We start from the raw sequence: 27,183 nt of genomic DNA, 5'->3' as shown, positions 1-27,183 counted from the left end.
CCTTCGACAGATGTCTGGTTGTTCACAGATCTTTCTGTATCCTTTTTCATCTTTGTGAAGTCTCACAATAAGATTTTTCAGTTTCTCTGACAATTCATGTCCATGGTGAGTCATGCGGATAGATGCAATTAACGTTTAAAACAATGCATTTGTCTGATTGGAAATAACTGGTGTACTCAATTCTGTTTCAGTCATCACAGGGTTTTTTAAACTTGTGTGTCAGTGATCACATGTGTATTCACTTTTGTTGCATTGAGTTTGTACTTTGGGGCCTCTATTTTCAATATAGTCTTTCTGCCTCTTTGATTCTGATTGTTCATAAGAAGAAATACTATAATTGTGAAATTAGAAATATTATAGTAATTGTGAGGTGATGCAGTTTTGAATGATTTGATATTTAAGTGATACTGTACAGAGGTCCACTCATTTCTGTTATATGCTGTACAATTTTAAGTAGTGCTAACACATGTAACAATGCTTTTACACTACATTTTCTCCTATCTTTAGAGTAGCACAGTTACTTTCAAAATCATTGCTATTTCCTGCAGTAAGCTGATTTTTTCACACTAAGCAGCATGCTTGAATTATTTAGTTCTAGCAAATTTGTAGTCAACTTTCAAAAGAAATGGGTTTTCCTGAACACCATCTGTTTCGGTATCTTGTCGTGTCAAATTCTGAAGATTCTAAGTGAAATGTTGTTACTGTGTTTTGTTTAGCTGCAAATTAAGAGTCAGTTTCACAGCTGTCAAGTGGGAGTTTACATTAATGATTTTTACAGCCTTAAATCTCAGTACAATGCTTGACTCTGATTCCATTTGTGCTTTAACTGCTCCAAGAAAACACTGCTGATTCAGGACAACTCATTATCAGGGCAGTGGTGGCAGCATTCAACAGCAGATGTTTCCTGATGTAAATAGCACTGATGTGTTAAGTTACTTGTAGAGCAGTCAAGTGCTGCTATGTCGATCAATTTCCTTAAAAGAGGAGCAGCTTGTAGCTTCGACGGCACTGTGATGGCAGCAGGACAGTGCAAGTGGAACTGACATTTCACTTCTTCCCTCTCTCTTCCCTGATTTTCCTCTCATCTCTCTCCTTAACTCTAGTAAAGGCAAAAAAAAAGGCTGACCATGACATTTGGTTGAAAGCTCTGTGCTCCAAATATGATTGCACATGTGTTTTTGTGTCAAGTCAAACTTTTATTAACCCTCTGAACCCCACGCAGTTTCTTGTTAGAAGTAAAGAGAACTCAAAAATATCTTTTGCGCCGTATAATACAGTTTGATTGTCATAAATCATAAAAAGATGAATTTTTCATTATTCATTTTACAGAAAAAATGAACCAACCTTGAACTAAGATAGCATTAATATATTATATTTAAAATAAAAACTGGCCACAGGGGTCACCAATGCCAGGAAATAAAGGTGGCGCTACATACAATAGATACATTAAGATGTACAGTTTTACAATATACGTCAAGTTTTTTCCCACTACTCTGCATATCGACTCCAGATACATGCTGGATGTATCTAACAACTTGGCAACAACTTGAGTCTCTGTATACTGTTCTTGAAGCATGCTACATTTATTTATCAAGTACTTTCAACCTCTCTAAAATGTTTCCAGAGCCAAATAGTCCAAGACTTTTTCTGTCATGTGACTGCTGGTCGCAACTGAGACATTCATCGTTCTCAGTTGTGCCAAAATGTGTGTTTTTTTCTTCTTTTTTTGGTGAATTTTTGAATGAAACATGCAAAATACATGATTTGATAGAGTTTTTCAACATATCAGCACATTATGTGGGATTAGTCAAAAGATTGTTGTAAATGCGAAAATCTGACAATTCTCCCTGTTTTAATAGTTTCTATGACAAATGGTGTCATTTGGGTGATTTTTAAACAAAATGCCTTTCAAAGCATTTTTGGGGCTTCAGAGGGTTAAATTAGTACAAAATTGCCTATAAATATATTTCTGGATTTTTCTCTTTGTAACCTTCCTTAAAATAAATAATACAGTAAACTAACTTATCTAGATTCTATTGGTTTTCTGAAACACCCTGACAGAAGCTGCTGCAAACTGAGCTTTTGTTGCACTAGTAAACAGTTGTGAGTTTAACCATGTCAAAAGTTATTTTGAGGAATTCCACGTATTTTGTGCGACATCTGGATTTTTATCTTTGTCAAGGTGGAGGAACGTCTCACCAGCAGAAGTCAGATCTTATCTGCTTTCACCACTATCAAATTCAGACTGAGGGCTTTTCACACACCTTGTGTATTATTGATAGATTGTGCTACAATAGTGGCATCCATCAAACTATATCTCTTATATCGTATTTCATGAGGGCCACCCTGACCGACCAACATACGTTGGTAAGTTGATACAAACGCATATACAATACACACATAACTGCACACACAAACACACACTATCCAATTCTGTTGCTTGGGCCGAGATTAAGATTGAATTTTAGATGCTGCGTAGCAACTGTGGAGGCCAGGCCACCCTGGAGACCAGCGGGCCCGGGGAGGAGGGAGGAAGGAGAGGGAGGGAGCAGAGGGGAAGGATTTCTATCTCATTGCGTCTTAAATCAGATTAGAGCTTATTCACTCCTCCTGGCTGGAGCACAAGTTGATGTCAGGAAGCTGTGCAGCTGTAGCCTCGTCCAATCCTTTCCTCCTCATCCTGACTTTCCCCTCACCCCGACTGTAAATCCCTCAATCATTCGGTGCTGTGATGGGCTGCCTAGTCGTCACTTCTCCGCTCTTTCCTTTCCATCGTTTCTGTCTCTATCTTTTCGTTTTGCTCTTTCTCCGTTACAAATGACCACTGTGCTGTTTATGAGACATTAGTTTTTTGGGAACAAGCAGGAAAAAGGAGTGGTAATTGCGAGGCACCTCTGTTTTTCCTGTTCACCAAAAATAGAATTAGGTTAGAAAAAGCCAGCCCTGTGTCCTAAAAATTACATTTATATAAGACCAACGAAAATTGCCTTGGCCTTTAGTCGAAGGAGGAGTTTTTATCAGAAGTAAAATCTGAGAGAAGCAGTTAAAAAGCTTATAAACAGACATTAAATTATGTTTTTAGTGTCAAACAACCAATATTTGTTGTAATTATTACATAATAGGAATGCTAATCTGATTGCCGTGTTTATCATATGTGCACATTCTTCACTTTTATCTGACTTAATTTGTTTTCATGTACGATATCTGGTTATGCAACTAAACACTGATATTTTCATAAAACAACTATTTTATATCTGTGAGGATTTTTCCGAATCTTTATCCAAGACTATAATCTTTCACCAACACAGGACATGCAGTCTGGTCTCCTGTGTCACACTCCTTTTGCTTTCTACAGCCAAATGACCACCACCGACTAGGACTTGTGCAAAGTATAAAGAGATTTTTATGCTTAAAACAAACTAGTTGAAATGAAAGAACACTAATAAAGTCACTAAAAATGGAGTAAACCTCTGCTGAATTGCCGCATTTGAAGGAAGGGCTAAATGCCTTGTTTTTATAGTAAATGGAGTAAACGTGATCAGTCATTAAAATGAGGATAAATGCCAACACTTTCTGGTAGTTTCTCTTTAAAGGGAGTTCTTTGTGTTGCATTTGGAGAAAAATTGGCAGAATTATTTGTGTCCACTGCACTCACTGTCATTTTAGACAGCGACTGGCATGATTCAGGCACGACTGTCAGAATGTCCGTTACGGAAAGTTACTAAGTTGGAACAGTGAAAGGTCTGGTCTAGGGAGGCTTTGGATGCTCTTTAAACATCTGATACGCACTTTATCTGGACCACGCAGACAGACTTAAGAATGTCCTAGATTTGGAAAAAATGTTGCAAGTGAACTTAATCCACTCAACAGGAATGTTGGCTCCAAATTTACCTCCTCAGACTATTGTTGCATTTTTGCCTTTATTGTATTCCGTAGGGGGCTGCAAGGTGGCTTGCTGGTTAGCAGCAAGAAGATCCCCAGTTCGTGTCCCGGTGAGGACACCCAGGATCTTTCTGCGTGGAGTTTACATGCAACGTGGGTTCTCTCCGGGTTCTCCGGCTTCCTCCCACACAGTCCAAAAACATGTTGAGGTTAATTGGTGATTCTAAATTGTCTGTAGGTGTGAATGTGAGTGTGCTTGGTTGTCTGTCTCTAAGTGTAGCCCTGTGATAGACTGATGACCTGTCCAGGGTGTCCCCTGCCTTCACCCTAAGTCAGCTGGGATAGACTCCAGCCCCCCTACGACCCTACAGAGGATTAAGCGGTGTATAGATAATGGATGGATGGATGTATCCCGTAGTTGTGAGTGATTGAACTGAATCAGGCACTTGGTTGGTTCAAGTCCCGGTTTGTACTTGAACTAAAGATGTGGCAGTTTTGCACGACGGCAGAGAAATTATTCAAAACAGCATGGCAATATCCAAATCACAGAAGCAGCAGTTTTCCTGTTAAGGTAAAATGTGCCACAACGTGCCATTCGACATGAAGCATTGTGGTGCAATAAAGATGCCCTATGCTATTCATCACAGTACGCCAAAATCACATGATCATTTTAATATATTTATATCAGTGGGGGAATAAATGAAGAAATGACCGTGTCCACAAAACCTGTCAAACCAGTCGCATTATTAGGATTTTTGAATATCGTCTAACCCATAAATTGAGGGGGTTTACACAGCAAAACAAATGTTTGGTACTTTATGATTATTTGACAGTATTTCCTTTCCTTGTGACAGAACGTATGGGCCAAATTTTGAAAATCACACCAACAATGCAACAACGATCATAGCCACAATATTTTAAGATAATCATAATCATGTAGAGGCAGCGCTGTAATGGGTCAATGTTTCAGTGATTCTTCACCGAGCACATTTAAGTGCTTTTGTAAGTTGCTGCACACATGACAAACATATATACATACCTTTCCCTGATTGCTATGACTTTACTGCAAATTTCCATCCACCACAACTCAACTGCTTCTGCACATATGCAGCTAACAGAGCTGTCACATGCAATAAGAGTGCAGGATGACCTCAAAACAACTGTGTCTGTGCGTGATGGACGATTGTTGGAAAGGTCTCACACTGCCTCCAAGATAGTAAAAAAAAAAGAGAAAAGGCTCCACTTCATCATGATAAACATGTTGTGATTGAGAAGCTGTCAGCTCAACCCTGAAGGCAGCGTATCGAGCCAAATGCGCCCGGCTAATGAGAACGAGAGCTTTGTTCTGAAAGCCTGCGATTGAATGTCTGGGAATTTGGCAGGTGAAAGGAGGTGGATTACCTCAAAGAGATCCCGAGAGGCTGCAAATCAGCTCGGCAAACTTATGAGTATTGGACTGAGCCGCTCTGTCTCGTCTTTTCTGTTTCAATTCAAAGTGACTGAATGGACACAATAAAACTTTCATTACTGCCAAAACATTACCTTACATCTCACTTTTACTGTTTCTCCTTCTATGTGATGATAATGAATCCTTGTGAGAGTGCCCGTTACTCAATCTAAGGGCCTCTGAGAGAGAGGAAAAGGGTAGTTTGCAAATTCAAGCGCTAATAACCGGTGGAAACAGCTTGAGTGCGCCTCAAGGCCAACCTGCGGGACTTTTGATTTAGTAACCGCCTTCAGCTGAGGGTGATCCTCTTACCTTTTGGGGGCATCTAGGACTTCACCCAGCTCCTCGTATTCCATGTGAAAGACACTGGAGAAGGAGTTCTGCAGAAAGAATAAAAGCGGGTTTATTTCTCTGAGATATTAAAGGCTGAGTGATGTGGTTAGGGCTTCATGGGGGGGCGATATGAGGTTAGAAATTGCTATTTGGAATCACACTGCATTCAAGGTCTTGTTTCTATCCAGTCTGATCTCAGAAAAAGATCTTTTGTGCTTTGCTGCAGGTCAAAACCATATCAGCTTCCTCTTTAACTCTAATTAACCCAACGCCCCAGTACTCAATAAGTTAGGCAGTGTGACTGTGCCTAAAACACATTTCCAAGCATGAAAAAACAAGATGTTGATCTACTTGCCATCAAGTCTTTCCAGAAGGAGTGTTTATTTCGACATTCCCTTGTTCCTTACGCCTTTCCCCCCCTTATAGGGACTTGTTTTCTCTCGACCTGCCCTCCCAAGCCCTCACAAAGGATACTTTTTCCATTTTTAAGAGGTGGGGACAGGATGTTAAAGATGGAGGAGGCTTCTTCGTTTTGGAAAAATTTGCCCCCCTCACACTGCGTGCATGCACACACACTTTCGCTCTGTGGCATTAGTTCACCCTGATCTATCTAGGTGAGGGTAATAAAGCTGTTTTAAACAGAAAAAGGATCCAGCAATGTTATGACATTTATTGGGATCTCTGGCAAGGGGGGAGGTTTATAACAGGATGACACGGGTTGATGGAATTTTTTTCCTGCGTGAAGGAATACTCAAATAAATCAAGTTTGTCCTCTTGTGTTCTTTGGAGGCATCAATCAAGGTTTTACATGTCAACATAGGACAAAGGAATAGTTCACTGGGAGTCAGTAGCACATCTATAAAACGCCACCTGTCTGCTCGTACTACATTATTTTCTCAAAACACAACATGCTGTGTGATTTATGTGTAATAGTGCAGCTGAGCACCAGAGACGGGCAACAAAATGAGAGAGGTGTGTGAAATGTGGTTGGCCTGACCAGAAAACTGATATCTACTGTTTAAATGTATTCCTAGTGAGTGACCTCTCGCAATCTTCCATGCAAGTGCAATCTTCTACAGAATGATTTTTGCGATTTTTCCCTACTCTTAACTAGCTTCAGCTAACAGTTTGGCTCAAGGAACTGCAGTGTTGGTCGGCTGGTCAGTCACTGCTTTGTTTCAGTGACTACCAAATGGATACTCATGAAATTTGTCAAAAGACATTTATGGTCCCCAAAGGATGAACCCTGCTAACTTTCATGTCTTGACTTTTTATCAGATCAAGATCTAAATGTGAGTACTCTGGCATTAATATGTGACAGACAGTTAGGGTGTACAGACAATAAATCCGATTAACTGTGGTATTATCTTGACCTATTGAGCTTGACTTAACTATTAGGCATTAATGTTTCCCAAAGTATCACTCCTAATAGGTCTACCTCATTATTATCAGGTCAGACTTTCAGTTGTGGTTTACAACCAAATCCTTACAAATGAGTCACTCCCATTAGCCCTAACTCTACTGGTGTGGAGGCCTGATTAGAAAATGTTAGCTCTCTAAAATGTTAAGACTTTAAGACTCGTAGCCTTCACCTGCCTGCAGTTCAACTGAAAAGTACCAGATTGTTTTGTCATGTGACTGTTGTTGCAGCTAAATCACATCTGGCCAATGAGGACAGAATTTCATTTTTTTACAGGTTCATGTACCCTACTATGGCTTCACAAACCTGGAAGCACGGCTTTAGCTCTTAGGCTTGTTTTATCCACAACCAGACCTTTTGCATCTTTCTCTAAACCTACTTGAATGTTAACTACAGAAGCAGCAGCTCAGACAAGGAGATGTGAATCGACAAAACAGTCTTAGTTGTGGTGTTGGAAGGTGATGCGAAATTGCCTATTTTGTTGCTCAGGTAGGAGATATTGGTGAGAAAATTCAAAGAAAAGCAAGACAGCCCGGGAGGGAAAGAAATAAAGAGAAAATGGAAAACAGCAGGTGGTTTAACAACTGTAGAGATTGGCACAACATGTACACACACACAAATACACTCGCACACACTGTGCAATATGTTGCAGGAGACCTGTAGCCAATTTCTGATTGGTTTCTACTGGGGAGAGTTAAACAACACAGAAGAACAAAAAACTCCCAGTGGTGAAGAGATGCCAAACCCTATCAGACATCAATGCCACAAACAAACACGCACAGTCACACACACACACACAAACACACACTCAGACACACACACAAACACACACTCAGACATAAACCATAGCATGCAAACTTATGCACATTGCGTACGCACGTGCATGAATGCAAACATGTGATTGACATTTCATACATTATACATAAATGTGCTACACACCATACTGGTGCATGACCAAACGAAACACAAACATATTATTGGCATGTGCATTTCCATACATATACATATGCAAACAAGTCAAACCCATACAGCACATTGGTTTGGTATATTGGACACAGACGTGCACACATGCAAATAGACACACACACACACAGCACTGTTTCCAAGCTGATGCCACACACTGCAGTAAAATGAAGTGATCCAATGCAGACCAACATCTTAAAAAACTCCTGTGTTATTGTTGGTCCAGTCGGTGCCAGCTGTCAAGGCGAGCACTGTCATTTACTAGACTTCCTACAGGAAAGCTCCTTTCATAGAAGAGAGGTTTTGCTAAAAATCCAAAGACCCGTGGGTCCCGCTTGAGAAACTACAGACACGTTACGTTGACACCTGTATACAGAGGGCCGTCTGGAAGATAAGGCCAGTAAAAGTCCCTAATCTCAGAGTAAATGTTTAGTAAGGAAAGAAAGAGTAGAGAGCAAAAAGAGGAGGGTTATAAAAGTAAGAGAGACAGCTGGTCTGGTAAGAAAAAGGTCATGAGAGGGACAAACACACCACACGTTTTGCTCATAGTGTCAGAAACCAACCAGTATTTCTATGCTGAATTTGTGCCTGTCCAGGTCTGCTATGTCAGTTAGTTAGTGACACATTCATTGAAAACATATGTGAGTGTGCAGCAGCTTTGTGAGGGAGTACTGAGGAACAGCAGAGCTTTAAACTAAAAGCGAACATCCTCACAATGACAACAGGTTCATTTTGAGCAGCTGTAAGGATTACTGTCTTAGTTTAGCTTATTAGCATGTTAAGATTGGCTGATTTGCTATTCGGTCATCAACCAAAGTGTTGGACAAGTTGGAATTCTAACCTGAGCTGTGGATGAAATTATCTGAAATAATCCTGAAGGTCTGCAGCAGATTTCATTACAATCAGATGTTGAGAGAAATCACTGAATCTGAATTGATAGGCTGGTCTTCAGACTGATATTCTAATAAATAGATGCTAATTAACTAGTGTGGCTAAAAAAGTTCAAAAGCTAGATTTGACAGAGGGAACCTCAAGATTTGTTAAAATGCTGGCACCACCTTACTCTAAGTTTCATCGCACTTTAGTGGTACACATTAGGGCTGCAAGGTAGCTTGGTGGTTAGCACCGTTGCCTGACAGCTAGAAGGTCACCGGTTTGCGTCTCCCTGTGAGGACAGCCGGGATCTTTCTGCGTGGAGTTTGCATGTTCTCTGCAGCGTGGGTTCTCCAGCTTGTCCACACAGCTGTCGAAAATGCTGCACTGCAGTAACTGAGTGGGGACTAGAGGCTTCTCTGGGCACTTTGCAAATATCTAGTGATGCATGTGTGACAATAAAGCAAGACTTGTAGCATTTACTGACGCATGTGAGGCGTTTCAGGGACATTGGTAAAGTTTAGCATCAGAAAATGATCTGAACGACACTCTTCCCTTCTAAATTGCACGAGCCTTTGCATGCACATCGGTCGCACTGCACCCACATTGCAGTGTCTCCAAGAACCATGTCCCATGCATGGCCCTGCAGCTGAGTTTAAGTGCCTGTCTGCATTTAAACTGAAGCATTGAGGAGTCTGAAACTACAATAATACTGCAACTACATACAACATAACCAAAGAAGAGTTACATTAAGTTTCAGATCAACTTTTTGAAGAAAAAGAAAAAAAAAGGTTAAATATACAAACCACTTATCTGCAGCTTTATCCCTCTTTACAATCCCTTACATGGTGTGTTAAGAAAACTACGAGGAACTGACCAAAAAAGGTTACATTTCAATAGTATCTCATAGCAACAAAAGATGTGGTGCAAAATCTTACGTCACCTTAAAATTATGAATGCTACCAATGTAAGTCTGGAAAGAAGGGGCCTTGAGGGTTTGAGGTCTGCTTGGGAATCCATTCTTCTGTACAAAGTAATTTCAGTGTAAACTCCTCACAGTGAAGTCCAACCTGGACAAAGCATCTGGAAAAGTGCATTGCTGTTGATTTTCTTTTTCACTTTTCTCTACTCCATCACATTAGGTTGGGGCCAAAACCCTCCCAGCTATCTCAAAACACAGACACAAAAAATCCAACTATCTCGTTTACTTGAGCTCATACGATTTAAGATTTCGTTGGTCCCTTCTTCTACTGGGACAATATTTTCGATACGTCAGTTGTTGCTTTGGAACTTTTATGAAAGCTGCTTTCATAGCCTGGACAATGTTTAAAACAAGAGCCTTCATTTCTGCAGGGCAAACCGGGGTTCTAACAAATACCAGAGAAAGTTAAACACCAATGTTTTGTAACTTAATCCAAACCACTTCAGTGGCGTAGCATTCGCCCATGCAGTTAACCCAGACCTAAACACAAATATTAAATGGTGAATTGGCTATGTAGTTGATACTTTGTGAAACCAATATTTACAATAACTTGACATTCAGTACGCCCAGCCACCAGCCCAGTGGAATGAACACTAAAAACTGATCTCTTGTTGTTGGGATTGGTGGTGAGGTTGGAAATGACTTGAGCACCGCGCTGTGAGCCAAGTGCTGGGATGTAGGTAAGAGAAGATAAATTTACACTGAGTCCTGTTTACTGGAAAAATATTTCCTAAAAAGCTGCATGTTTGACTCTTTACTGAGTTAAATATTGATAAGTTAAACAAAAGGATTCTGCTCTGCACATTAAAAACTACATAGCATGTCCACCCAACACCTCCACAAATCAGCTGGTAAATGGACAGGGATGTGCGCTGAAGTTGACGTTTAATGGCGTCTTCACTTACAATAGCATACCATTCGCTGCCAGTATTTATGATAAGTTGACAGTCGGAACACCGGACCTGTCAGATACATCATTTTTTTGTTGAAAGGCTCCCAGTTGTGGGTAGTAAACTTGTTGAAGTGTTAGTCAAACTAACTTTAAGAATAGCTTGTTTTGTTCGAGCATGTGGAAGTGTGAGTGCAGGACACGTTTTCTCAGGGACACATGGACAAAGCAGGCCTAAAGTGAACAGCTCACTTTAAGAAAAAGAAGGTTATTTGTGGGTTAGTGAAGTGAAGTGGTTGCTGCACATCCAGTATCATTCAAACTTATATCTGAAAATCTTTAACAAGAGCTACTTCGATTTGCTTATATCCTGCCCATGATATGAAGATGCACACTCACTTTTCCAGCAGTTTGTCATGAAGAATTCTAGTGGAAGCTTCAATACATCAGTTTTAGTTAATATTTTATTGACATATGATCGGTGTGGGAGTTGTTTTCTCCTGTTGCTACAGCAAAGAATGATTATTTGGTGATTAAAAAGTATCAAAATACCCTTGAATGGCTTTTGGGGTTTGGAATATACGTTACGTAACTACAAAACAAGAGTGGCGTTTCTACAACTTCTAATTTCACATATTTATAGGTTACAAAACAATCTTAAAGTCTGTATTTGTGTAACAAGGACCCTAGTCAGGGAGAAATAAATCAATTGTGTCAAGCAACAGGAATTCGCACTCACAGAGCAAATAGCCTGCGATGCTAACTCCTTTTACAAACGATGGCACTTCTCCTCGATTCATCTGTATCCCTAAGCAAACTTTTCCGACAGTAAAACAAACCTCAGTGTGTTGGGATCTTCAAAAAGTCCAAATAAATAAAATAAAATGTTGGTATTTGCTATAAATGGTTATAGTAAGCATACGTCTCTGACCTCAGTGGCAAAAACTCTAACAAGACATAAAAACAAACATTAACAAGAAATGTATTACATTTCATCAATTATTTTCACTTTTACTTGGATTTTACCTTATAAAACTTAATTATGTAATATGCTTACGCAATAAAACATTCGGCCATGAAATCCATTAGACCTCACCATGACCATGTCAGTACATTATTGACACTAAATCAGCTCTTAGTCTGTCTGTTCTTTGTACGGGCAGTTTTCTGTTCACAATTTCTGACTCACACTTATAACCGAGGCCACTTAAAATAAAGGAAATAACTGGGATAGTTTTATTTTAAACAACCAGTCAGGCGGCCATTTGTAGGTTTTTGAGACAAATGGTTGCAAGAGTAAGAAAGAAAACTCAGCGAGAATAAATATTTTAGTTAAAAAGAGGTTCTGCTACAGCGTTGAGCTCCACCTTAGTGTGAAAAAGCTACACCCTGTAGGTTTCTTCTTTCTGCACCAAAATCAGAGGTTTCTTTGATGAGCTTTTCTCTAACCAGGAAAGTCTTGTGGAACCCTTCATTTGCTGGGTGGACAGTCTCATTACACATATGTATTAGCTCTGTCATTTTCCCCTCTCCAAATTGCCCTGAATCACCGGCATCCAGTCAAAGTACTGCTGTTTGTGGTCCAAAATTATGGCAGAGCTCTTAACTTGCTGTCGTCATCTTGACCGCCGTGTACTCCCACTCCGCTCACTCCATAAATACAGTCAGCACAGTGGGAGACGCGAAGGGGAAGGTTTTGCGTTTTGTGACGCCCATTGGATACAGTGGTGCTTGTCTCTGGTTGCAAAAAGTGGATTGTGAAAGCTAAAATTATGGTGAAACAAACTGCGATAAAAATGTCAAAATCAGAGTTTTTTGTATTGGTATGTTTTCTCACATATGTATTTTAGAAGTTTGGGAATAGACAGTCACTCCAAAACAAACAAGTAAAGCACTTGATAAGAGAATCACAATCAACCTATAAACTTTTGAGCTTACAACTGCATGTCACATCCTTTATTACCAAGTAAGCAAAAAGAACTTTAACGACACCAAAAGATGCCCCTGAAATAAATTTGAATTACTTCACTTTTCATCATTTGCAAGCTGGATATTATGAAAAACTGGAAGTACATCCATCCCAAGAAAACAGCTAAAAGCGTTCCACAAAATCCAACTATACCCTAAAAATTACAAATGAAAAAATTAATCAACTTCCACTAGCTCTTCCCAGAGCTTTCAAATGCATGTCAAGGCCTTCATCTATAAATACAGAAATTTAAAGGATTCAGCAGTCATTCTTTGATGATTAAGACGACAATATGCAATTATAGAAAGCTCCAGAAAAAGCCAGTAAGTCAACCTTGAGTGTTTTATCTGCATTTGCAAGTTATATTGTTACTGTTCTCACATTTACTGAGTCTATATTTTTCATAAAATAAAACGTATGGCACGCAAGAGTGTCTATAAAACGTATGGAATATTTAAAGTTGTATTGACGTGTAAAGTGTATTGATCTGTGTATTGACTAACATGCAAAAAAACATTATTTTTCTACCTCACACACGTTAACTAGTAAAGATGAAAAGGCAGCAAAACATTCTTTCATTCATCGTTCACTCCTCTGATGGTTTCTTTGTTTGTGATGCACAACACAGCTAGCCTGTTTCTCTTGCACATCTTGTGCTGCAGAAAATGAAAGCATGTTTAGCTCATATACCGAGATCCGGATATGATCGAACTGCTGTTTTTGAATCACGTTAATGAATAATCGATCACTGATTGGTAACCGCTGTTAAGTATTAGTTAGAAAAATTGTTTAACTTTGCATCCCAAGAAGTCACTACTACCTGCTCCTTCTGAGACAAAACTAAGCATAGAGGAGGCACTTCATTTGCTTTTCTGATTTTGAGAAAAATCTGAGCTGCGCTGACCCAATCGTTACTGCTTAAACCGTGAGAATAAATTACTTGTGTTTCGAAATTTCCAGAAGTCTACAGTAACTCTTCATATTGAGGTGTTTCTTGTCAGCAAGCACATGCAGCTGTTGGATTTATTACAAAACCCTGATTCCAGTATTTTAAACACAACCGTCGCCTGCTAGCAGCATTAACAATGTAGCTAAAGTTGCATTACCAACGCAAAGTGCTGAGCAACACTGTAATCTGATTCTACCTGTAGTCATGGACAAACAGAACACTGTAAACCTGCATCACTAACCGGGAGTAACACAGGCCAGAGGCAGCCAGAATCCTCCTGCTCTCTAGTGTTTGGCTCCAAATGTTGACAGTTAAATTAAAACTGTAGAGTGGAGTTTCTGTGCCGCCGCGGGCCGATTAGGTGTCTTTGCACGTATTGAGATGTGGAATTACAGTAACCGAGCTCGTCTATCACTCTCCCTCGCTGTGTGACAGTTAATTTGCAGTTAATTTCCCCGTGTGCTTGCTTGCTGTGTGCGAGCGTAAAGTGTGTCAGTGTGCGTCTTTCAGGTGCTGGACGACCATGAGGGAGGACAAGCCAAAACAAATGTTAATGCCCACAGAGGACTCGAACACTGCGCTGTGTGTGTGAGAGAGTCGGTAAAGTGAAAGAGACAGTATGGACTGTATTTACGTTAAAACAGGGCCAGCTACTGTTCCCTCTGCTCCGTATATGAAACTCCCTGATTTGCAGAACAGAGTCTCTCCACTCACTGTCAGCGGTGTCAGAGCTCTGTCTGTTTGGCTATGCAGCGATCTGAACAGGACTTATTTTAATCAGCTATCCCCTGTTCAACAACCACCTGGTTCCAACTACAAAATACACTAAAGTATAAGAAATTAGTCAAAACTTGAAAAACTACATGTATGTTTTGGTGTGTTTGCTACTATTTAACAATTATTAATTCTACAGACAGTGACTGTATTCACCTTTTGTGGCCACTTTTAATTTTACTGGTGCCACAGATCTTTTACTAATACAATCTTGTTTTATTTAGTCTAATCCAAGGATCAATTGGAGACTCCTCTGAGGGTTAATTAATGAGGCTTTTTAGTACAATCAAAAAGAAACCTTATTAAAATCGATCTTTTAAATGTATCCTTTCCTATCAGTCAAAAGGTAACACAGTTGTCCCTTAAAGTGATCAAAAATTGTGGTATAAAATATCTGTTGACGATCTACTTTTCTAAAACAAACTAAAACAAAATAAGTTTTAAAAAAATAATGCAATACTATCTACAGGTTATTCTCTAGGGCTGATATGGCCCTGTGTAGAATGGTCTGGCTGCACCACTTCAGCATTCATGCTATAAGGAGAAAGGTTTGTAAAATAATTATAATCGACTTGGTTAGGGGTAAAAACCACATGCACTGACGGTTTCACCCAAAATAGTGACGGGAGAATTGTTTTTGATGGAATATTTGCATGTAGGGAGTCATTAAAATGAATGATTTACAAAAACCTTTGGCAAAACTTGAAAATGTCGCACATAGGTTCCACCTGGATGTTGTTGTTGCTGTTTCCCGCAGTGAAGGGGATTTTGAAAACAGTAACACAGATAATGGAAGGGAAGGCGATAGCGCCGCAAAATGCGTTGCCAGCTCCAGGCTTATAGCCGAAGTCTAAATCTGATGAGTCAGAACATTTCTTTAAAAATGTAAGCTAATTTAGCATTACCCAGTGATGTTGATGTAACAATAGTGTTAATGACAGCAATCTTTATACGGATAATTGCTGGAGGAATATCACAGTATTAATGTTCTCCACGTTAAATTCAACAGCTTCTTGCTGAATAAACGAGTAAATCGTCTTTTAACTGAGTTGCTGATCTCCAGAGAAACAGCAGTTCTGTTCAAACAGTGGATTTTGTAATATAGTACTTGAACCGTATCCTTTTACAAAATCTGACTGTACGAGAGAACATAAGGATTTTCTCAAAATTGGAATAAACAAAGCTGTAATTTCAAGAAAAAAAATAATCATTTTGTAAACAATGACAAACATGGGGCTGCAAGGTGGTGCAGTTGGTAGCACTGTTGCCTCGCAGCAAGAAGGTCGCTGGTTCGCGTCCCAGTGGGGGCCCAGAATCTTTCAGCGTGGAGTTTGCATGTTCTCCACCTTCCTCCCACAGTCCAAAAACATGTTGAGGTTAATTGGTGATTCTAAATTGTCCGTAGGTGTGAATGTGAGTGTGCTTGATTGTCTGTCTCTAAGTGTAGCCCTGTGATAGACTGGTGACCTGTCCAGGGTGTCCCTTGCCTTCGCCCTAAGTCAGCTGGGATATCTACACCGCAGATTAAGCGGTGTAGAGATGATGGATGGATGACAAACATTTATGTGGAGATAAGAAAATTAGAGCAGCTATGCTTCAGCATGTCTAATAAATAAACAGTGAGCCAATCCAAGGTCATGGGAGGTAATCACAAGAAGTTAAAAAAAGACTGCAATGGAAAAGCAAAGTGCAGCTTTGTGTTTGTAGACCTGACACGGTTCTCTGAGTCTCAGAGGCAACCCAGCATGTGGGAAAAAGCAAAAAGTGGTCAGTTTTGAAGTAATAGCTGATGTTACTTCTGTAATGGCTGTGGCTTCCAAATAACAATTCAAAATAACAAAAAAATAAAAAATAAATGACCACTTTTATGAAGCAACCAAGAATGAAATCTTGGGGGAAAAAATAGCTTAAGCACAACTTGAAAGTGTTCTGATTTATTACACTAAATTTGACTTTTTACTTGGCAAAAGCCAGCAAGGAAAGTACAGATGGAGGAAGTTTTATCTTATATTCTGTGATATTTAACCATTTTATATTTAAGATGATATTATATCTCTAAGGACTCCTGCTGCATATTATATTTCTATATACAGTAAATCATCAAAAACAACTCACCCTTCATAAAACTCTATAAATTACCTTGATTTAATTCATCATCTACAGTCAGTGAGAAAGTCAAACAAAGGAAACGACTTCATGGCAAATGATAGCAGACAAACAAGAAGACAAAACACACAGTCTGTGTTTGACAGTGAAGTTTGAGACGATGGCTTTGTTTACCTCTGTGAGCTGTCACTCAGCTTCACCTTGCCTTCACTTTGTGCATGTGTCACGTTTTCATTTTGATCCTGGCATCTCATTCTCTGGGGACTTTGTGTCCTGTAGCATAATGTATGCACACTGTGTCCGCAAGAAATGCTCACTTGTTACTTTGTCTTTGTTGTGCCACTAAATCATTAATTATTCACTGCTTATCTGTATACCCGCAGGCTGATTTATCAGCTCATATTTTCTCTCTGACAGTAAATAAAGGCTGTGCATCACATTGTGCACCTTTACAGTCTGGCGTTTGGGCTTTGGTGTCCTCACAACAAAAAAGGTGAAGCAGCATGTACAGTGCAATACTTTCTGATGAAAAACTCAGAATGCAATCTGCTGTATTTCATTGATAACTACAGCCAATTGAGTCACAAATTTTAAATCGACGCTTACACACCTTTCAAGTTATTTCAGAGTAAAACTGATACAAAACACTGCTTTTAAGGAAGTAGGGTCCTCGTACTTGCTTTCAACACTCAGCCTATGTTCCAAATTTATACCAGAGTTTGTGCAGTGAGTTAGAGCAGTGATTCTCAAACTGTGTGCCTTGGAGTTAATGCTGTTTATGAAGATTCACACAGCTACAAACAGGTGTAAAGATGTTGGAGAACCACTGAGCTAGACCATCGTTACCAATCTTCAGCTACCAGCTACAGTGAGACTGGTATATCTCATAGGTTATTACTGCTCATTTTAATTGTTATAAGAAGTATTTAATAATAATGTGAGCGACTGATCCTTAGAATAGTCCAGGAGAAGAGATGCAGGTGAGGGAAAAAAAACTTCACCCATAAAGTCTGATAGCAAAATACCCCAAATCAATAGTTATGTCACTAATAATCAAACTCTGCTGCCTAGGGGTGTCCGACAAAACTTAGTGTTGCACTGAGTAATGTCCTGGATCCACAAGACTTTATTAAAGCTACATAAACTATCATTCCTATTCCCTACCAGTTGTAGGTGTCTGCTTCATGTTGAAAGTCCCTTCTCAATGGTTCCCTTGAATTAAAGATGTTCTTGTCGCTCCATCTACTTCTCTGTTTAATTCTGGTTTTATTTTGTCGTTGATTTTCACTGATATTGTTTTCCACTTTCCTCTTTAGTGTTAATAAACTCATCATGTTTATCATTGTGACTTATAATTCTATTCATGTACTCAAATAAAAAAAAAAAGAAATCCAGCACTATTCTAGTCATCCTCATTATCATCATCAAATGAAAATTGAATATGTCTAATAGTTTAGTTCATCCCTTCATCATGGACCTCAGCCCTCCTTGTATTTACTGCTAATGAGCAAATATTAACATGCTGATACACCTCGCTAAGGTCGTAAACATTACACCTGCTAAATAGCACCCTGTTAACATTTTTATTATGAACACATTAGCATGTATCTCACTTAGCACAATGCATGTCCATTTCGAGTCTCCCACTACCTTTGCAGTCTGATTGCGTTAAAATTGGCATGTTGATTGATCTGCCGCCTCTGGTTTGAGAAGTTATGCACCGGAGCTCAAACAATTATGCGCTACCATCTACTGTGTCCACCTTGACTAAAACACCTGCGATGACACAAGGCTGCTATACCGTAACTCCATTTGCAACGACATACATTTCAGTGTGGGCCTTTCGGTTCGGCGCGCATGTGTATTGAGCAAATGCTGCCTTTGCACATGCTGAACTTCTTTGCATGTGTGGTGTGTGTTTGCATTTAATCTGCTACTAATTCAGGCCAAACCGAATGATTGGGGTGATTCACTTTTGCACATTTTTCTTTTCTATTAGCAGCCAGTTCCAGCAGTATTGAAGGTTGTTTATGTTAAAGGCACACCAATAGCCTGCTCAGTTCACCAGTGCTGAATTTTGAAAAAAGAAAAAAGATGCAGTATTTCTTGTTTTCGATGCAGCAAAATCATACCAAAACAGGACCTCAAAATCAAGGCGTAAAACGATTTCTACACCTGGATCAGAGTCTGTCTGACAACGTTATTTATGTGGAAGATGTCAAATCACAGCAGCTCATCAATCCTGTGTATCTCTGCCTTCTTTCCAACTTCTCCTCTTTTCAGTCGAAGTAACATTTTGCGTTTTATTCCAGAAGTGTGTGACGATGACACTGATGTGAGGTGTGATGAATTCATGTTGTGCAGCTCTGCACCATTTCGACAATAATAAAAAATTCTCGAGAAGCCTCTCTCCATTCATTCAGCGTCACCGTGTGCCGCTGCGATTGCCTCAGATGTTTCAGAGTGATGAGACCAGTGATAGGACTGGCAAAGAGTGAATTTATTAACCACCGCTCCCTTCGGTTTATTTCAGCCACTTCTTTTCGACTCTTAGATGAAATAACAGGTGAGTTTGGAGAAGCTCACACAGTTTCTTGTGCCAAAGACCTACTGCTGTGCAACTGTCGCTGCACTCCTGGAACTGAAATAAGGCGCTTGCATGAGGTCTAAAAATTTGCCAAATCATCACTTTCTTTCTCACCAGCTTTGTGTGAATTAGGCAAATGTTGATTGCAAATAGCACCGGTTTAAATCAGGTGTTTAAGCAGTTTAATATGGATAAAGATGTTTGATCAGCACACTTGCCATTTGAAATCTCTACTGCCAAGCTACTGACACTGAAGTGATTCATATCAGTCAAACAACAAGACGCACATCTGATCATGTGACCAAGCATTTGCATCGTCAGCGGTTACTTGCAAATTTATCCCACAAACTAAACAAATGAGAAAACCCGAATAAGATGTTGGGACGGTAATCATTTACACCCATTAGGGAACATACGTGGATGTAACAGGCTTATATTTAGCATCGACCTGAGCTACTTCATGTGTTGTAATGAAATGGATCATACAACTGCTTTGTTGGGCGTTTGAGGGCAGCAAGTGTAACCAGATAAACTCACTAACGAATTTATCATCCCGTCTGGTGGCGCTGGGTTCAAACAGTCTATCACAAAAGCACATTCTGAAGATGGAGTCACTACAAGTGTGAGCTTGTCGGGATTAAGTGTCCGTGCGCGTGTTTGCACTGACCATTGAGTCTTCGTCGGCGATGAACACGGTACAAGCCTGAGCCTGCATGAAGGACAGGATGGTTCCTGCGATCTTCCTCAGTAAAACCTCCAGGCACTGCTGCTCCTCAAAGATCAAGCTGGCCAGGTCCAACAACACCTGCATACACAGACACACACACATCATGCACTGAGCTGTGCCTGTACGTGAACAAACCTCCTGTAACACACATTAACGCCCACCTGATTGCGCCTGTTTTCCAGCTGTGACGTCTCGTACAGCTGTGCGTTGTGCAGCACAATGCCCGAAAAGGCCAAATAAGCCGAGAAGTCCTGTTGGGGAGGAACAGAGCGAAATCTGTGAAAAAAGGACAAGACTGCTACATGGAAAAAAAGATACATCAGTGAAGGAGAGAACAAAAAGAGAACGGAAGTGAACACAGACAGATGACAGATGGCATGAGGAAGGACACAAAGGTGGAGAAAGATGGATTGAGGTAAAGGAAGACAGTTCCATTTTGCAGAATATCTGAGACACAGTGTTCCTCCTGTTAATAGATGTCAGTCGGTTTGTCCAACACTTAGTACAAATTAACATCTTGACAATGGCTATTTATCAACGGTTCTAAATTTAAGATCCTTTTAAGTGAGACGGAAGACTTTACAAACCTTTTCATCCTGTTCAGTGAAGGCACCGTCCTCCCCACATTTCTTGTTGATAGCCTGAGCCACTCCAACTACCTGCGATAGGTTAATTAAGCACAGTCGCAGCCATAATTCAGAGTGGTTCATGTGCTAATAGCTGGTTTTCCATTTTGAATTTTGAAGAAAAGGTGAATTAATGGTCTTTTCCATCCTCGAGTTTTATGCAAATATTGGGAGAGCTAATTGCAAGGATGGCATTTTCGTTTGTTTCGTGTACTAATGTGCAGAAGGTTTCGGTTTCCTCATTGCTCCAAACAATTCTGACATTTTGGTCTGTTTTTTTGTCTCTCCTGTTTGTCACATTTTAAGTTTTTCACCTGAAGCATGCAAGCTTTTTGTGAAGATTTAAGATGGAAAAGCATTTCTGTTCACCTGTCCCTCCACCACATTAGTCCAAACTGAAATATCTCAACAACAACTGGACTGTCAGGAAGTTTGTTCCAGAAATTCATGGTCACCGCAGGATGAATCCTACTGACTTTAAAGAGCACAACTTTGTCAAAGTGCAGCCTAACAGAGGTAGTAGTAGTTCACACTGAGCAAATGTGAAGCATAACTGCATGATCACCAAGTACAGACTATCACAACAGCATTGTTTAATAAGACAGTTATAAAATTATCTTTAGAAACTGATTACTTGGTTTGCATAATCACAGCTCCTTTCAAATGAAGTGAGAGGTAAAAGCTATGTTTTAAAGGCAATAGCGTCATCATTGATTGATCTTTTGATTACTTTGTCAATTGATCAATGAGTTGTTTGGTCTATAAATGATCGGAAAATGGTGAAAAATCTGTGTTTCTCGAAGCCCAAGATGACTGAACATATATATAGCAAAAAAGTATTTTAAAAAAGTAGAAAACATTTAAATCTAAGAAGCTGGTATTAGAGAATTATTAGAATTTTTAAAAAAAAAAAAAGTTTAAAGTTAATCTATCAAACTATCAAAGTCAATTTAATGGTTGGCAACTAATCAATTCATCATCCGAGCTTTACTACGTGCTAAAGGCTGGAATTTGCAAGTCTTACAATCCATCTTGTAATGCATGAATCATCTTTAGCTTCTCCAAACAAGAATAGCTGGTCCTCTGCTGGTGAGATAAGATGAAAACTTCTAAAAGAAGTATGCACATTAAAATCTAATTGCACTGCCATCAAACTTCTATAAGGCTTCAGCTGGTCGAGGTAAGTGCTGGCCAGCAGTCAGGGGAAATAAGGAACACTGAGCACATTCTGAGGACTACAGTACCTGTTAATCACGTAAGCAGGAAACAAAGGCGTCAAACAAGCTTTGCTAAGCAGATTGTTCAGGATTGCTTCAAAAGAGTCTCAGTTTAGATTCCTGCAACAGCTACTGCAATGTAGCACCACGCCAGATAAGAATGTCAGCGTGACACTGATCATCTCATCTAACTCTGGGTAAGGTACAAAGAAAAAAACAAATAAAGCTCATGAAATGTCACACTGATACTTTATTTTGGCCCTAGTGGCTACCTCCAAACTAGATGTCTCCTTTTCCAGATTTAGAATTGAATTAATCCCTCTGCTTTTTAGTTACCATCTGTACAATCAGGCCTTAGAAATCTTTCTAGTATGTGGTCTGAATGCTGTATGTGCGTCATCTCACCTCTTCTCTGTGGTTCTTGATGGGCAGGCAAAGGATGCTCTGCGTTTTGTAACCTGTGATCAGGTCCACCTCTGCGTTGAACCTGGGGTCCTGGGAAAGCAAAGGACAAACACAGCAGGGTCAAACATTTTGGTACCGATATTAGCTTTGAATAATAATATCCAGTCAAGTGAATGTTTTTTTTAACCCCTGATATTGTCAGCGCATTCCTGCTGAAGCACTACATATGAGTTTTCATTTTCTGTGTCATACAAGGGATTGGTCCATATGTTGAACAAGTGTGCACTGAGAGTGTGGAGGGTGCTGACTTTCCATTCAAAACCAGAAACACAACCGCAGCAGTGCAAGGAACGGATCAAACTGTGATTTTATCGGCAAGTTGCAATCATCAGCACGTATTTAGTAACAAAGTAGCAGCCTGCCGACACTGGTAACCGAGTGTTGCGTCAAAAAATGATGATGCACGTTATTTAATTTCAGCTTTGACACTATAACAATACTCACACTTCAAGAGGTACATTGTGAAGTAAGGCAAATGAACGCACCATACCACAACTTCTTTGGCTGCTTGATAGAAAAAGAAAACGTGCACGGTTCGCTTTATGACTAATCTACAAGTCTGCCTGATAGAACTCCATCTTAAGTGTTCTCAGATACACTTCATTTAAAAGCTAGCGATAGTTGACACGCAGACTCCACAAGTTGAAAGAGCGAGGAAGAATGTGGGATGTCAAATCTGTATGACAAACAGTGTGGTGAACAAGATGAAAGCTGTCATCCTGAACATGTGAAGTTTATGATTGTGTCATATATTCTCACTGTGGAAACCACTTCTGATATATCAAAAGAAAATTTGCAGCTCTGTGTTACTTTGTTGGCCTTCGAGAGGTGTACATTTCAGCACCCGCTGTTTCCATTGTAACCTCCACAGATGCTGTCCAATTAGGAACGGAAAGCTTAAGGTGCAAAGCAACAATACACAAGGCTTACGACACAGTTAATTAAGAGACACCAAACATTTAAAACAAAGTACTGGCATCAGGACCAGACCTCATCTGCATTCAAACGCTCAACAAGCAGTTCCACCACCTACACTCACGACAACCGCGGGTCCAATTTGCATAAAGAAGCAGAAGCTCATTATGCAACACAGAACTCCACTCTTCTTCCAAAACAAAGGCCCCAGATACATAGTTCTGTTAGTATTTGATATCAGTCACAAGGAGGCACACACATTTGTCGGTTTAAGAGGGAGAAGTGGCTTCTGAAGGCATATTAAAGACCAGCGGATGGAGAGTTGTTTTGTTTAGAGGACTATTCTCCTGTTGGCAACTCTCCCACCCACCGGCTGACCTTTAAACACTCTGCTTCTTTCTGTCCATTTCTATCATCCTCTAGACTCAAGGGGACTGTGTTTGTGTGTGGATAAAATCATGACTAAAAGAGGAACGCTACACTGATTTCACAGTTACACTGGACACACAACAGGTTCTGGACCGTGTGAGAAAACGGCTCCCATTGCTCGTGCAGGACTTCTGTACATACTGCAGGCTTGATGGTAACTACATACTATATACTGCAATGGCCTGTCAATCACTCCCCAGCACGTACACAATGATAGCAGTGGTAGCTTCAGTGTTTGCTTTCTGAGCTGCTTTAAAACCCAGTCCAGCTGATTTTTTACATGCAGACTGACTGCTGCTCTTAGCTCAGCTTATGAATGTATTAAGAACAGCTGGGTACTGGATTTCAAGATGCCGTTTCAATTATTCGAGAAAGCTGCTCAGTTGCACATATGTTTGCCAAGTGTCCTCCACGAGGTACCCAGATGTTCTGCACGCTTCTGTAACTAGGTTCTGTCCATAGAGCATGCTCATTAGCGTCTCAGTCGAGCAGCCAGGACACCTGCAATTGCCTACCACCTGGTGGGCATAGCACCCGACCCCGATCCTCTGCCCTGAGGGTGGTGGCCCCCTCGGCTTGGCTCCCAGAGGGTGGTCTCCCTATTCAGGGTGAGGTGGCAGCTGTCCTTGTTCTGCTGTTTGTCTGCGTCTTCTGAACCTTTGTTGTTGTGAGCATTAAGGGACCAAAGAAGATACAAAATGCTCATAATCGGCCGGAGTTTTGCCGATTAATCACCGATATATTCTTAATTTCTCATAAAACAGTAAATGCTGTCAAGTGTCACAGTCGCTTTGTACACTTTGATTTTGTAAAAAGACAAATATTCTCCAAGGCAAAAGCGTGTGAAAAACACTTCAAAACTTCAAAACACCACAACACACTAAAAGGACAAAGTGTAAAGAGTAAAATGTTCTGAGTGTGATTCAGATCTTAGTTGTTGTAAGCATTAAGGGACCAAAGAAGACACTTTTCTATTCATTATATATTTTTAAAATTAATCGGCCGATTAATAGGTTGTCGGAATTTTTCTTTGCCAAACATCGGAATCGGCATCGGCCTCAAAAAATCCATATTGGTCGGGCCCTAATATAGTCAGTAAAATAGAAGTTGCAATACCACAACAATCCTGAGGCTTGGTTCAGCTCCATGTAATCATTTCAACAAGCACAGAAATGCAAAGCTTGATAAACCAACCAGACCAAGTAATGGTTGCTAAGCGACTGGATGGTCACTGTTAAGAAGACTGGTTTAGAGGGCAATAAATTTAACTGATTTAGATGTGATCAGCCCAATCAATGTCTGGTTATCATCATTACCATACATATGGGCCCATAGGAACCTCCTCCACCTTCTAGTGAGGTCAGTAGGCTCGTTATCATTCATTCCAGTTATTGATTAGCAGAAAGTAATCAGAAATAACATCAGCCATCAATAAGCAACTAATTATTAAAATGAAAGAAACCTAGTGGGCAGTACTCTACATGCAGATGAAGCTCATTTTAATCGCAGATATGTGACACTCACTGGAAAAGTGATTTGGTTTCATTAGCTACTCGGCTATAGGAACACTGTTCTCGCAGCCTCTGGCTTGTCTTGAATACATGAGCTCTGATCTGAAGTCACTAAATACCACAGGAGTCTTTGTCATGGTGGCCCCTTGCTAGCTAAATCCCAACAGTGCTTGCAAACACAAAATTGTCAGTATATCACCTCTGTAAGTCTCCACAAAGAGGTAGAGGTTCCACCTGGTCCCTTGTCTTCTGCCTGAACAGTTAATATATCAAAAACATTACAGATGTGGTAGAGGACAAAATGGCACGATAACGGCCTGCTGAGAGTCCTACAAGTTGGAGGAGCTTTCTACCTGCCTATATGCATGGGAATGATGTGTGTTGACATCGCCTAATGAATGGTGTAATGACATTTATATCAGTATGTCAATTTGTAAGTCTGACTATCACACTTGCAAGAAAAAAAGGAATCACTACCTTGCAGTTATATGCCTCTGTCAACCAGTCAGATTGACGTTCACATGCATGTCTGTCTAAAGTAACCTTCGACCTTTTGGATAGAAAATATGAATCCTTTATAATTTTCTTGTTAATAAAGTAAAAGAAAAAAATCTGTATCCAAGAACCCGTAAGATTGGAGCAGATTATGAAAATGAGATCAATGCAAGTCCTCTTTGTGTATGAAACAGCAAAAAACAGCTGTAGATGTCACTGAGTTTATTTGCCTAACTTCACTTTGCACTTGTGGTGATGTGAGAGAAACGACATATTGTGCAACCCCACAACAAACCATTGTCTCTTTCAGCAAAACTAACTCACAACCACAAGTAGAGCCACACTCTGGAGCAAGAAAGCTTCTTTCTCCTGCACACTTCACACTGTACAACTATCTGTCAAAATCCAAGAAATATGTGGCCGGATCAACTAAAATCAAAACAGAAGCCAGTGGATGATAGATAAGTGCTGTATTATATTCCCACAAGATTGCCTTTTGGATGCAGCACAGTGAAGGCATTGATAAGGTCATCACTCCCCCCCCTCTCCGAGCTTCTCTGTGGATTGGTTTGGCCCAGTGCTGTTGCCAAACATATATTTGGTCCAACCCAGGGAGGGCAGTACTAAAATAAACAGGCAGAGGGGGGGTTGTTTCTTACAGTGTTTCTGAAATCAATATAATCCAGACTAATGGGAAGTTAAAGATCCAATCAGAGGGCTGGGGAGTCCCTCAGATGACGCAGATGGACTTCCTGGAAGCAGTATCAGGTTCGGCTGTACGCAAACACATTCACAAATACAGCGCGCAGCTTACACTCAGATAATCTAGAGTAACACTGTGCATTGAATGAAGCAGTTAGTGCTCAGCATGACACACACTGATATTGATTTCCAGAAGTGTGCACCAACAAGGTGACTAACACACCCCCACGCAAACTAAAGCTCGCACTCACCTGCGAGCAAAAAGGACACACTTTCTATTTCATTACACGTACTTATACACGCATTGATTACACACATTCATACACACACACACATGCACTCAAAATCACACTTAAACCCTCAAGTGCAATCACACAGAAGGTGCACACACAGACACACACACAGCGAGCTAATTGGACACAGGTGGACTATCCCATCAGCCACTCTTGTTCTGTATTTGTCATTTTCTCACCCCGTCTCTCCCTCTCTCTCTCCCCCAGTCACATCATCATCATCATCATCATAATCTTGTGGTTGGCAGGCAACCAGATGACAGAGCTTTCAAAGGAGGAAGGTACACAGCAGGAAATCTCTGTCACACACACACACCACAAAATGAATAATGCCAGCTGCTGAGGCTGCTTTTGTGTGTTTTGTGAAGTATACAGACAGCGATGAAAGACATTTCATGGACACGGTGAAGCGGAAACTTTAACTTTGCCATTGTTTTGTTGCTTTGGAACAGAGGTTTTATATCTTTTTTTGTCACACGTGGCACCTTACTGGCATAAAATGATGTTTAATGAAGTGGCCAAATCTCATATTCGGGGTGTAAGTAACAGATTACAGTCTGTAAAGCTGACTTCTTAACTCTCATATAAATGAGAAACATAACTAGGGTAGGAGATTAGTCAAATCTGAT

General features: G+C 40.2%; 1 protein-coding gene across 1 annotated transcript in view; it reads right to left on the bottom strand.

The window, feature by feature from the left end:
• Positions 1-27,183, bottom strand: part of pde5ab (phosphodiesterase 5A, cGMP-specific, b) — a 79,597-nt gene that overhangs the window by 40,559 nt on the left and 11,855 nt on the right. The window contains exons 4-8 of the mRNA XM_008287953.1: positions 22,150-22,239; positions 20,489-20,560; positions 20,063-20,152; positions 19,842-19,979; positions 5,642-5,709 (exon numbers count right to left, since the gene is read on the bottom strand). Of these exons, the coding sequence (XP_008286175.1) occupies positions 5,642-5,709; positions 19,842-19,979; positions 20,063-20,152; positions 20,489-20,560; positions 22,150-22,239 (458 nt within the window). The remainder of the gene's footprint in view (positions 1-5,641; positions 5,710-19,841; positions 19,980-20,062; positions 20,153-20,488; positions 20,561-22,149; positions 22,240-27,183) is intronic.

The sequence above is a fragment of the Stegastes partitus genome, unplaced genomic scaffold, assembly GCF_000690725.1.
Source record: "Stegastes partitus isolate 25-593 unplaced genomic scaffold, Stegastes_partitus-1.0.2 Scaffold529, whole genome shotgun sequence".
Taxonomy (NCBI): domain Eukaryota; kingdom Metazoa; phylum Chordata; class Actinopteri; family Pomacentridae; genus Stegastes; species Stegastes partitus.
Note: the sequence above shows the minus strand (reverse complement) of the source record. Positions and strands in the feature narration are given on the sequence as shown.